This window comes from Perissodus microlepis, chromosome 23, assembly GCF_051167445.1.
Source record: "Perissodus microlepis isolate ML-2025 ecotype Zambia chromosome 23, ASM5116744v1, whole genome shotgun sequence".
Classification (NCBI taxonomy): domain Eukaryota; kingdom Metazoa; phylum Chordata; class Actinopteri; order Cichliformes; family Cichlidae; genus Perissodus; species Perissodus microlepis.
The window spans coordinates 28,512,799-28,526,219 of NC_140482.1; the positions used below are offsets into that span (position 1 = coordinate 28,512,799).

Genomic DNA, 13,421 nt, shown 5'->3' on the forward strand with positions numbered 1-13,421 from the left:
GATCTCTCTCTGAGTGCAGTCACATTTGTGGTTCCAAAGCAGAAAAGGAGTCATAGACTGCATTGAGGACACTGGTCTTATGCTGTGGTGCTAAATAAATGCAACTGAATTAATTGGAATTTTCTATGCAATTATGGGAATCCATCTTGTAACATAAAAAATACATTTTCCGTGTCCTGATCTTTGACAGTGCACTTTGAGGTGTGGTCAAAATCAAGATAGTACAGTAGTATGGATGTTAATCAAGTCTGCATCAAAAATTGAGCGATAACTGTAGACATCAGTTAGGAGTGTGTGACTGCAAACAACACAAGTCACAGTTTGATGATGCTCCTTCACAATAATTTGGCTTTTTGCTGGCTCAGCCAATATTAGCACAAAACATTATAAAGATCTATTTATAAAAAGCCAGCCAACTTTCTAATCTATTTTAAAGTCTCTGTGACTCAACTGTTTCGTCATAATCTACCTCAATAGTGTGCGTTACAATTTGGGTGCGTAGCCATAAGTATGTAAATATTTATGGTTGACGGGCTGAGATGTCATTGTTGACAGTGTCTCAGAGTTAGAAGCCTACATTCACTGTGGTGTTGCCAAGTGTCATCTACAGTTCGAGCTGCTTTCCAGCCACTGTCATGAAGGAAGGAGTGTCCAGCTTGTCAACAAAAGAAATGAGTCACTGCTCTCATGTGAAACCTGAAAAGTAGGTTTCATGAGTGCATGGTATGTAATTCTAGTCAGTCGAGTCATATTTTTACCAGAGCAAGTGATTGCTGCATTATGAGCTACATATAGCTACTGAAGGCACTTTGATTGAGGTGTCATATTATAGATATTTTTCAAATTAATATTTCCTCATACGTTAAAGTCGTTTTTAAAGGTTTACACCAGAGTTTTTTCTGGACTTATTTTTGGTGTTTTTCTGCTTTTTCAATGAAGATAAGATTATTTAACTGAAATTTATAAAGACCAAAGTGTTTGTACCTCCAGGTTTCATCTAACACAGGTAGTTTTCTCTCAGCAATGAATTTCAGGTAAGAAAATTAGGTAAGCATTACAACATATGTGTGGAGCTCTTTTCTCTGACTTGAAGATTTTACATTGTATAGACACACTGGTTGCAAATTAGAAGCTGTTGAAAAACAGTCATGACATGAGGTGATGTCTGTCGTATCGTTGGCAAAAAGACAAATAAGCCTAAATTGAATGTGTGTGAATGGTTCGCTTTTTTATATCCTGTTCCCTGAATGCCTTGTGTATTCTGGAGCGTGTTATGACACTTTGGAGCTAAATTTAAATAAGGAAAAAAGGCATAATTATTTGAAAAGTACTTAGACAAACCTAATACAGCCTTATAATTTTGATTCCTTTCAAAGATCTTTCATATGTATCTGCTTCTGTCTTTGATAACAGGATTCTTTAGTATTTTGTTTCTTAAAATGTCTTATCCATATTTTTTTAAACAGGTTACAACTTCTCACTCACTCTCACTCTTAGTTTATAAATATTGTTAATGAAACTTAATTAATTCACTAACCAGCTTTTGAACAAGATATTTAACATAATGTGAAAAAACCTGTCCTGGCAAGCAGGTTTAAGGTGTCACTTTAGTTGTGTTTGTACAGTTTGTGGAGAGTGATCATAAAGAGCAAAAGTAATGACGTCCTTGGGTACAGCCAGAAGCACAGCTAAATCATCTGTCATCATCAATCTAGCTGATGATCTTAAAGCTGTTCACAAGGAAGAGCATAGGGAAGAAAACGTAACTTAATTCCAATATTTTCTATAACAAATGCATGATTTTCCCTTTTAAAAAAATACTTCTTCTTTTTTTAAACGAATGAAAGAAATGACTTATTGGAGGTGCAGTTGCGCAGTTTGAACGCTTGGTGTCAGTATTGTTCCAAACCGGGCATGCTCTGTGGGATGTAAACACTCGGGTAGGCCGCCGTCTGTCCCAGCTCCGCAGACATTTGTGTACACGTATTACGGCTGCATGGGTTGGACCCAAGAGTCAATGGGAACGAGCTAACTTAACGCTGGCTAGCTTTCAAGTGGAAACCGATCTAGGCTATCTTGGGTAACATATGTACTTGGGTGAACCGTGTGAAAACCTGTCGTTTTCTCATAGTATCAGGACTAGCACACTTTCGTGCATGGGAAGCAGGCGACGTCTGCTGCGTGTGGCTAAAGACGGTTCAAGGTAAATGATGTTCTTGCTATTTTCGGGCTATGTCTAAATACTGGAACGATCAGTAACTCGTAAAATCTTAGTTCTCACCCGTGACTGTTAACGTGAACAGTGTGACATTACTTTAAAGTAAAGCAGATTATCTTTACTTAACTCAAAAACTGCGGTTTAGTATTAGCGTGTATCACGGCATGTTGGCGCTGTTGCTTGTGTTAAATGTTTGCTGTTGATCTCCAAACTACTTTATAAAGGACTCGGGCTATCGCCTGGAACAAAAAACAAAAACCTAAAAACACTTCATCCTTTAATAAGCATTGTATTTAATCTTGCAGGGTAGTGTCTGTTAAAGTCACATTTATTCAACATGTAACCTCCTGTAGTGTTGTCCGACGCGTCGACTTTAGAGCCTTCTGGAAGACATACAGTGTGCATACTGTTGCATTTGATGCTAGATCTCCATTTCGTCATTTCACAACATCAACAAGCCATAAAAGGAATCGGGAGCTCGGCGTCTAATGCATCTGTACTCAGCTTACTGCCCGTCCCCTAAAGTGTTTTTGATAGGTAAACAATATTATGTGTGTGTCAGTAGACTAAGCAAAGGATTTAAACTGGTCAGCAGTAGTGTTGGCTGTGTTGCAGCTAAGCATATGCGTCAGTCCAGCTGCAAAGAAGTGACTTGCAAGTTGCAACAGCTCTCAGAGTAGAGCTCAAGCGGGCTTTTAACCCACCAGAAGTTATTATAACAGGAAGAAACGTCACCAGACTCAATTAAAGTGCATTTCATTCCTACTTTAAATTCCTAAAGGAATTTAAACTGATCTAAATGTATAATATTGCCAGATTAATAACCTAATACAGTGCATTATATTGAGGGATGCACAGACTGTGTTTTTTAGTTTAATATAGAGTGTGCCAATTCACAAAAGTCATCTTAGGCCTCTATATTTGGTGACGGGAAGACCATGCAATATTAGAGTAAAAACCGTACCGATCACAGATGTCCTATGAGCTTGAAAATGGCGGGGAGGAAGAACTCTGTTAACAGGAAGAATTTACCAGCAGATCCAGACTTAGTGAGGAAGGGCTATCTGCCCTGTTCAGAGAAGGAGAAGAGAGATGATAAACAAACTATGTGAGAGAGAAGAGAAAAGTTGCGAATATCACTATGATCATTTGGCCAGGTGGAAATTGATGTGACACAAAGGACAAATATCAGCTATCAATGTCATTTTATTTGCCAATATGCCAGTATAATAATCGTTTCCTCTACCTGTACTTAGCTCATCATTTCACTGAAATAATCAGTTTCAATACACATTTACCTCAGATTAGCATTTATTTTTTTTGTTGTAGCTTGAGCTAGGGCTGTGCGATATGACCAAAATCTCATATCCCGATATAAAACATCTATCATCCGATAACGATATAAATCACAAAAAATTTAATATTTTCTGTAAATTCTGTGAATCTCGGGTAGGTGAATTGTTTCTAGCTGGGCGTCTTGTACCTGGAGTCCAGTGTTTTAACCGATGCATGAAACTACACATTTTTAGACATAGGTTGTAACGGCTGCCGTTTTCTTTGTGAGTATTTATTACACGGTGTGCTGCGGGGAAAAGCCTGTTCTAACGTTTGAATCTAAGGTTTATTTTTTAGCACCTGACGACTCTTTTTTTGCTTCTCATCCGTCAATACTCTGCATACTTTTTCACGTGATTCCGTTTATTTTGAAAATTCTCAACAGGATCTTGAGTTTTATTGTGAAAGGTTTATGTGGAAAATAAACAAGCGGACATGCAATGGTTTTACCGTAGTTGTTGCTAACAACAACCCATAAAAACAGGCGCTTGTCCGTCAGTAGTGTGGTTATATTAAATATAAGAGAAAGAGAGAACTTTAAGAAATTAATATAGCCACTACAGTGACCATCAAAACGATGAAAAAAATATTGCCGTAAACAGTTTATTTTGCGACACCACGAAACAAACGATAGCGTAAAATGAAACGATAGACGTTTTTATATAATCATCCGATATATATCGTTATATCGAACAGCCCTAACTTGAGCCACAGTGCATCGGTGAACAACTTTGGCTCATGTGGTGTCAATTGCCAAATTCCCAACAAACACATAACAACTTCTCACTCTTTTTGTATGTCAGTAAGTCATATCTGTGAACCCAGGGGACATGAAGCTTCAAGTACTTTCCTGTGACCCCCATATTTAAGAGTCCTTGGAGATCATGGATCAAGGAGTTACAATAAATCGTGTGTGACTAAGCGAGGCAGAGGATGATCGTGTTATGTACTCGCCACCTACACTCTATGTATGTGCCTGTGGCTGAACAAGAAAAAAGTACATTTGAATCTATTTTTGGTGATTTTACACAGATTACAGTGGTTTTCTCCCTCAGAGAACTTATCGCCAACAACTAGTACTGAAAACAAAAAGTAACATTTAACTTGTCATGAGACAAAAAGCCAAGCTGTAATTATTACTGTAAACAATGTGTCAGGTGTGTTTATATTAGCGTGTGGCCTGTGAGAAATCTTATAACTGCAGTACCTAACTGAATGCATCCAGTTAAGCCTGTGATTTCCACCCTGTGGCGCATCAAAGCAAAGATAATACCTACAAATACAATCACCAGTAATGCATTACATTATTTGTGTAGCTCAGAAAGAGAATCCTAAAAGCCACAAATCAGTAATGCTGTCACTTCAGTGTAGTTTCAGTGTTTTGATCCCCCCCCAGCCACCATTTTCCCCCTTGTGAGTTTTTTTCTTCTTCCCCACAATTTCACTAACTGGTGTTTATGTTATCCTCATTTATTTAATAAGTATGATCAGGCAGATTGGACTTATATTTATATTATATTTAGTGTATATTTATATAAAAAAGAAAGACAAAAAAGCCTTATAGTTAATGTTTTAGATTGGCTGTAGCTGTTTCTCCCAGTGAATAAACCATCCATTGCTGAAATTTAAGTACTGGTATTATATAAAATGAGCTGCTGCCAGCACACATGATTTGCCACACTACTGTAATGCTAGATTTTTGTGGGCCAAATGTAGCTCTCATTATGTGGGTGCATGTTGAAGAATAGCCTTCAGCAAGACCATTGAAATGCTCATGGTACACTGGGAAAATCTGCACTTGTGTGTGTGAAGTCAAAGGCCTTCCCACCTCAGAGTGTGTGTCTGTGTGTGTTATTATAAGTCAGGCCTGCGTTTTAACACCCTCACAAAGCACATGGACTTTTTTCTCCTCTGAGACTAGGATCTCTCATGCTCAGCCAGACAAATTTGATGTAATTCCCCTCCTAGAAATGGGAACACGAAAGCCGAGTGACTGTAAATATCTTCTTGACTGAAACTTCAAGCTTTACATTGAGCTAAGAGAGTTGTCTGTTAGGTGTTGTTCATTTTGAGTAAAGACAGTAAATGCTTCTGCCTTTGTGGTCTTTCTCAGTTCCCCATGAAGTTATTCCCTAACGCCTTCTTCTGGCCTTTCTGTGGGTTTCATTAGCTATGCACACTGCATCTCAGGGCCCCTTTGAGTTCTTTGGCAAACAAAAGAAGCAACAATCTCTGTATCCAGGATTTATAGAGAGGCCTTGCTGCAGTTGGCGTGCCTTGTTGGAAGGAATGTCTCCTAAGGCCACCTGGACATTGGCATCTGTCTAAGCATGTCCTGTCGTGAGATGATTACATTTTAGTTGCTACTCTCAGAATGCTTGTATATCCTGACAGAAACATCTAATATAAAATACACTAGGATTTGTTTTTGAGCTTTACTTTTTTCAGTGATTCTCATTATTAATGAGATTCACAATTTGGCTGGGTTATAGGAATCCACCAGTGCATGTCAGGAAATAACATGGGTTTTACCCAATGTAAATGGCTGACGATTGTGTGACATCAGCCAGGTTTTACATCAGTTTTGAAAAGGCTAGATGTTCACTTTACACATTTAGTGTATTCTATTTCAGTGATGCACAAAGCTTTGAGTTAAAAGAGACCTCCATGCAAGATAAAACCTAGAGAGGTCCATTTCTCAGGATCGGTTAATGATTCCCTGACAGTTTAAGAATAAATTTGTTAAGATGTTCTTTTAATAACGTCCATCTTTATGGTAGTTATTTTTTTAATTTGATTCACGTGGCTGTAATTCAAATATTTATCATGATTTTCCAATCAAGGAGCAGTACTGCCAATGCTTTGTTTTGGAAGCGTGGCTCAAGAGTTGGGTGTTCGTCTTGTAATCGGAAAGTTGCCGGTTCGAGCCCCTGCTCGGACAGTCTCGGTCGTTGTGTCCTTGGGCAAGACACTTCACCTACCGCCTACTGGTTATGGCCAGAGGGGCCGATGGCGCGATATGGCAGCCTCGCCTCTGTCAGTCTGCCCCAGGGCAGTTGTGGCTACAACTGTAGCTTGCCTTCACCAGTGTATGAATGTGAGAGTGAATGAATAATGGTATTGTAAAGCGCTTTGAGGGGTCCCAAAAATATAAATGCAATCCATTGTTATTATTATTATTATGAATGAATTGATTGGACTCTAAGCTTCATTTTGCTGATTGTTTGTTTGTTTGATTGCTGAAATGGGCTGAGTAAAATCTGACAGAGACCTTGCACTGCTCACATCAGTTAGTGCTGGTTTTAGTAACTCGTTCTATGCAGGTCTCAACAACTGTTGAAAGTTGTTCTGCGAGTGCTGGACTGACTGGAAAAAGCTTAGTGGTAGATGTAAAGGCCAGTGGTCTTTATGGTCATGCAAACGGTCATTTTTAGTAGGATTTCACAAATCAAATGGAATTGAATTTGTTGATGCACTCGTGGTTTATTTATAGTAAATGGTTAATATTCTACCTCCCTTGTTTTCTGCTCCTCTTTTTAAATAACCCTTCATGTGTTTGTGGGAGTGCGCTCATTACACAGACCTTTGCTGCTTTTGTCTTGTTTTTCTGCAAGGTTAATGTTACCCTCTGTGTGTTCGGATGTCTTTTTGTTCTCCATCCATGTTGACTTAATGCAGAGACACTGTAGAGCTGCAGAATGAGGATTTGTTTGTTTAGCTCTGTCGTCATATCGCTGATGAAGGTCAGTAAACGTGTCCCCCACGGTGACAGGTCAGCAGCTGGGTGGTGTTATGAAAATAGTAAAGTTGGTGTATCAACTTCCTGTTTCTCTCTGTTCCAGAATAGACTTGGCACAGGCCCCTGTTTATATTAGATGCTATGTCTTTTATGACAAAGTAAAGCATCTTTGTTTTTCATATTCAGTGGGATAAATCATATTTTTTTAGCCACTCAGAGTAGAGATGCTAAACTATGCGTAAACAGCTTAGTGAACCACCAAAGTCCAGTCGCCTTCTTTTCAAGCTCCTTAGACTACCATGACCTGGATGACTGAGGACCTACACAGATGATACTGAACGAGCAAGGGTTTGTGCAGTTTTAGGGAGCCAGCGTGCATTGTTGCCCAAAGAGGGAAAATTAACAAACAAAATAATAAGATTGCAGACAGTGCCATAGGATGCGCTGCAGAGAGGGCATTGCATTTCTAAGCTGACACGGTTGTGTTAGAGATGGCAGTTTGAGCCAGTAGCCCGATAGTGTAATACGTACAGGCTGTTGTGTCCTTAATTTTGCATTGTATATGTGATGGATTGAGTTTTAATGTGTTTTCTCTGCATATTGTTCATGGTCTTTGTTTGTTTTTTGGATGATTGAGTTTATAATAATGATCGATTAATGGGTTTCAAAGTGAAAGTGTTATTGTCAGTCAGTGCTGTAGTTAGTCTCTCAGATAGTGAGTTGTTTTTGTTTTTTGTAATCTTTGCATTGCAGTTTTGCTTCTGTTTGTGAGATGACTGCTCGATGTCATATACATTAAGTTTGTGGTGAAATGAGTCTGGAAAAAAAAACTGTTCTGTTTCCTTTTTAGATCTGTTACTTCAGATTTGCATTTCACGTCAGTGGTATCCAAAGCTCAATAACATCAAATCATTTCATAGTGAAGATACTATATTAAAGGACGGTTTCTTATATTGTCACAAAGTCTGTCTGTTTCTCTTGACAGGAGGAAAAAAAGCTTAGCTAAGACACTTTCAGTGTGCACCATAGTTCATTCCTATCACCACACTTACCACAAATTGTCCCTCCTCCTATGATGTGATACTAGATACAGAGAAATTAGTCATCTTTTTCAGGGTAGTTTTTGAAATGATTGGTTTCCTGTCAGGTCTCAATATCCAGACTTCCTGTCGGGGTGAAGGTGAAGTTAAAAAGTGTTTCTCAGGTGTGAGGTGAATTTCTTTCTGCTGAGCACAGTGATATGCTTCCTGCTGTAATCTTGTTTCACTTGAAGGAAGCCGGTCGTTTGGAGCACTTTGACCCCTCCTGAGTTTGATCATCATATGACTAAAGGACCGTGTGTCGTTGAGTCGATCAAAGGTTCATAAGAGTGGAATACTTTTTGCGTTGGATTTGAAATATTTAAGCTGTCCTTTTTAACGAAGGCATGCTGGATTTCCTCATGGAAAGCAGCTGTAGCTTGGATTGTTTGGAGTAGCAGGTAGGAGTGGATTTAAGATGACCTGCATTCATTTTATGCTGTTATTTGATGGTTGTTCTTTTTTTCTTATTTTTATCCAGTATAGTCTCTCTTTATGATAATAGATGATCAGTTTCCAAGTGTTGCTTTGAGCCATTCTTCATGCTGCAGTCAGTAGTGTCCAGTGAAACAGAGACAGTATTGTCACCCATTATAGTGGTGTGGCATGTAGTGCACAAAAATCCCTTCCTCGGTAATCCTGAAATGTCAGTTATGACCAAAAAGAATGGACGATACTTCTGCATTAGTAATGTTTACAGATAAAGAAAGCAGTATCTTTATTTTAAAGGGATTTATTGTTCCTATTTCCTACACCATATATCTTTTTATTCTCCGACTGGTTTCTTGATTTATACTTCAAAATAATCATTAATCTTTTCATGCGCTCCTGAAGGTTACCTCCACTTTAAATGGATAAATGGTGTTTGGCTATCCCCCACAAACTGGAGTGAGCTTCTGTGTTCACAGCCAAACTGTCTGTAACTGAACATTGGTCTCGTACGGATTACTTGCACATGTACTGACCTCATTATTTAAAACTTGGACCTTTTTAATATGAGCATCAACCATTGTAACGCACATATTGCAAATATGCAAGTAAAAGCATAATGTTTCTCCTAGAAAGTAAATAAAATCCACAGAACATCATTTTAAGAACCTCCAGAATTGTGACAGAATTATTTTTAATCCCGTCCTTGGTCAACGCGCCTTTACTGGAATACGAGCAAGTCATTTAAAGTATTGATTGTGGTATCAGAAAGAGACAGATTTGTTTGCCAATGCTGACTTTGTAAACTAAGCAGGTGTATCGATCCAGCTGACACTGACTCCTGGTGCTGCTTCCAACAAAGCTGATAATGTAGCACTAAAGGCTGCTGGGATGTATTGATATTCTATCAGGAGGAAGATGTTTTGATAAATATTTAATTCTTTGTAAATGTAGGCTTCATATAAGTGACTGGAAGTGATGTTAAGTGGTGTAGTTCAGACTAGGATGTGGTTAGTGAAAGTGTTTAATTTTGATGAAACTGAGAGATTTCAGAAGGCTTGGGCTCATGCTTCTCATCTTCTGCAGGTGGCGACAGACAAGGTTGCTGGTAAGCTGAGTTCTACTCTCTCATGGGTGAAGAACTCGGTGTCCCACACGGTCAGTCAGATGGCTAGCCAGGTGGCCACGCCCACATCCTTGCAGACCACTGCTACCTCCTCCTCCACCTCTTTGTCCTCGCCTGGCCTCTCCCCATCCTCGCCGGCCCAGCTCAGTCCTGATGATGTGGAGCTACTTGCCAAGCTCGAAGAGCAGAACAGGTAAGCTTCTCGTGCGAACTGACTCATGTTTGATTTCAGGTTGCGTGGCACAGGATGGACTGTATTGAACCATTCTTTGAGACAGTTTGTGATGTAGTTATAGAGGGGTGGAGAATACAGTCTGACTGGTTTGGAGACAGTTGGAAGAACTGGTTTTTTGACATTGAGACCTTACAGAGACACAAAGTTAATTTCCTCTGGACAATGTAGACTATAACCTCCGTTTGCTAGTCATGAAGCACAATCCTTTGTCAAGATTCTGCACCCAAAGTTGCTCACCAATGCTTCTGTCAAAATAAGAATGTGTGAATGTCGGTGTAAAAGAGAAAAAAGTGCTTGTATGACTGAATGGTGTGAATGAGGCCTGTTTTGCAGTACTGTACAACACTCGAGTGCTGGAGTAGAAAACCACAGTATAAGAACCATACTATTTACCATTTACCATGATTATGATGGCATGTGACATGTGAGCAATACTCACTGACCATTTAAGGTAAACTTTGCTAATAGTAGTATTAACTATGAAGTAAGATTTTAGAAAGTTGATAGTAGGGCTGGGGAGTACATTATAAGTATATTGATATGTATTAAAATTAGGCATAGGGTAAATAGATAAAATTCCTTCATATAGTGCTGTTCAAGAACAAAAGTCACAAAGTGATTTAAAATTTAAAAGGGGTCTGATAATACACTTTACAGTATGCTGAATTTAATGTTATGGCGTTTTGAGAAACGTTACCTTGTGTAAAGCTGTGCCAGCATTTATATTTTGCTTCTTTTACTCTCCGTAGTGCTTGCCCATACACTTTCTTTCTGTGCTCTGCAAGCAAACCTGGCAAGAACCTCATTGGAGCCTTCCCAAAGCTATTTTAGCCAGAGCCAAAAAGAAAATCACCGGCGTTGGAATGACCTTTTTTTTTTTTTTTTTTTTTTTTAAACTGGCAGGCTGTGAGGCTTACCACTTAAGCATGGGTGTCATAGGTGGACATGGGCCTGCCTGTCTGTCATGGTTCATGTCCACCACTTCAGTATTATCATTTGGAGCTTTTTAATGACATTAATTCATAGCTGTACGGTTAAATGCCCATTCTAACCCAGAACGGGCCATGTGCAAGCCCAGAACGGGCCATGTGCAAGCCCAGATTGCACCTGTGAACGATGGTTTGTTGATTTGTTGAAACAACACAAGCAGGGAAAAGGGTTACACCACCTGGGTCTGGGTGCAGTTCCCCCCTCCAGGGGCAAGGGTACCTAGACCCGGTTCGTAGAGTACGCTTGGGGAGTGTGATCGTGTGTACAGCGTCTCTTTATGTTTGTCTCCACGTTGGTTGAGTGTGGAGTAAGTGCATATGAGAGCATGAGGGTGGGAATGGATGTTTGTATCTGTGTGTGCCTGTATGTCTGTGTCTATATGTCAGGTTGGGTATCAGACGCCACCTCTCTGGGGACATCTCAGGCCCTCCAAGGTTTGGAGGCCTATCTCCCCCCACCACTTCCCCTGCCAGTGGCAGACGCCCTCAGACATCGGTGCATTGGTGGTTCTTTGTGTCCGGGGGTGGGCGTCCAGGTACACACCGGCTCACTCCTTGGTGGCTGCTTGTCGGGGCCTGGAGCCTGGGGCTCGCTCGGGCCACTTCGGGGGTGGGGTGCCCTCGGCCTCTCAGCCTGGGGCTCGGTCACTCAGGCACAGCTGGCTGCCGGCGGAGCTCACGGGCGCGTCACTGCAACCCCCCCTGGCTTCTGCTCCGCGGCTGCTGGGTGAGCCCTCATCTGGGACTCTCCTCAGCTCTTTCTGGGACAGTGGCGCGGCTGCCCCTCTGTTGGTCTTCCTTGGTCTCTTGTGTTCTGGGGGCCTCTGGATGTCTGGAGTTTTGATCTCCTCCATACCTGCTTCATGCCCTGGAGGACGGGGCAGTGGCTCCCCACACCCTCTAGCAGATCATTACATGAAGGAACCTTTTAAAAAAACAAGCGCGTCCATGCTCACAGGTGAACACACGGGTGCTCACACACACAAACTACACCCTTTTTGGCTCCTACCTCAAAGCACACTGTGTTCTGTTGATCTTATGTGCTGCACAATAATGTTTAATATTTAGTATTTACTGTCATATTCCCATATATCATTGTGATGTTGTTTATTCTATTACTCTTGTTCTCTTCTGCTTGTTTTCTTTTTTCTTTCTCAACAGGTGATCCAGGTGATCGATAGATGCATTTTTTTTTTTTTCTGCCCATTCTGTTGGTTTTTGTTTTTTGCCCTTGTCCCTCTTCTCAGCTGTTTCTCTTTCCCTCTTTCTTTCTCCCCTTCTTTCCCCCAGTCAAGTCTGTCCCGTATTCAGCAAGTGAAAATAAAATAAACAATAAAAGGTGAATCAAATGGACCATTACGGCAAGGCTGGGATGGTCAATTTGGTAAAGTAAATCCGTTGGGCATCTTTCTTTGCCTTTAGACAATAATTCTGATGGCAAAAGAGCCAAACGGGACAGGCAAAAAAAAAAAAGAAACAACACAAGCAAAAAGTACGGCAGAGTCAGCATACACTGTTTGGATTTAGTTGTGCATGTCATCATGTATTTATGGTATAGTCGCATGGAGACAGTGAAACATTGACTGGAATCACATTTACTGAGTATTGTTATTTTATTTATCTTAAATAGATATACCAGAAAGTCTTACTAAGCTTCAGGGATTTTCCAGTAGCTCGTGACTGAGAAACTTGCGGCTTAATATGACCTATGAAATTTTTTTTTTTTTGTGTGTTCTGGTCACAGTTTATTTTAATAGTGTGATAAATCACACATGGCTTTCAGTACCATCTGATCATGTATTCAGCTGAGTAGAAAATACCAGTATTGTATGCCACTATTCAGTCTGAAAATACATGAATATGAGCTTTTTGGTCCACATTTCAGAGCTCTAGTTGATGGAATAGAACCTCAGTGTGACCCAGTCTAGCTCATGATGTTCTAAATGTAAGTGCTAATGGACTAAACTCAGACTGTGACAACTGCATTGAGGGAATATTCATCCTCCTGCTTAAAAATGGGAAGCAGGTTATGATGGATGATGTGAAAAGGAACTCATTATTCTATGCAGTTTGTCCTTGTCAGCAGCAGGCACACTAAAATGTGCAAATGTTGTAGGGCATCAGCTTCCTGTACACCCCAAACAAGTTGAACTTCCTCAGGAAGTACAGTTGTTTCTGGTCTGGTTTTGTTCTGCTGGTGTTTACAATAATATACTCTAAATTGCAAGTGAAAAAATTCTTTATTCTTATTGGTGCAAATACTATCTAAGA

General features: G+C 40.2%; 1 protein-coding gene across 5 annotated transcripts in view; it reads left to right on the forward strand.

Annotated features, from left to right (window-relative positions):
• The first annotated feature begins 910 nt into the window (after positions 1–910).
• Positions 911–13,421, forward strand: part of evi5b (ecotropic viral integration site 5b) — a 46,401-nt gene continuing 33,890 nt past the window's right edge. For 3 of the 5 annotated variants that reach the window (XM_084920787.1, XM_084920788.1, XM_084920789.1), the window contains exons 1-2: positions 1,913–2,203; positions 9,887–10,119. In XM_084920787.1, coding sequence (XP_084776913.1) covers positions 9,968–10,119 — 152 coding nt within the window. In that variant the 5' untranslated portion in view covers positions 1,913–2,203; positions 9,887–9,967. Of the gene's footprint in view, positions 1,035–1,912; positions 2,204–9,886; positions 10,120–13,421 lie in introns of those variants that run through there. The other 2 variants (XM_084920785.1, XM_084920784.1) reach the window with 2 other exon arrangements.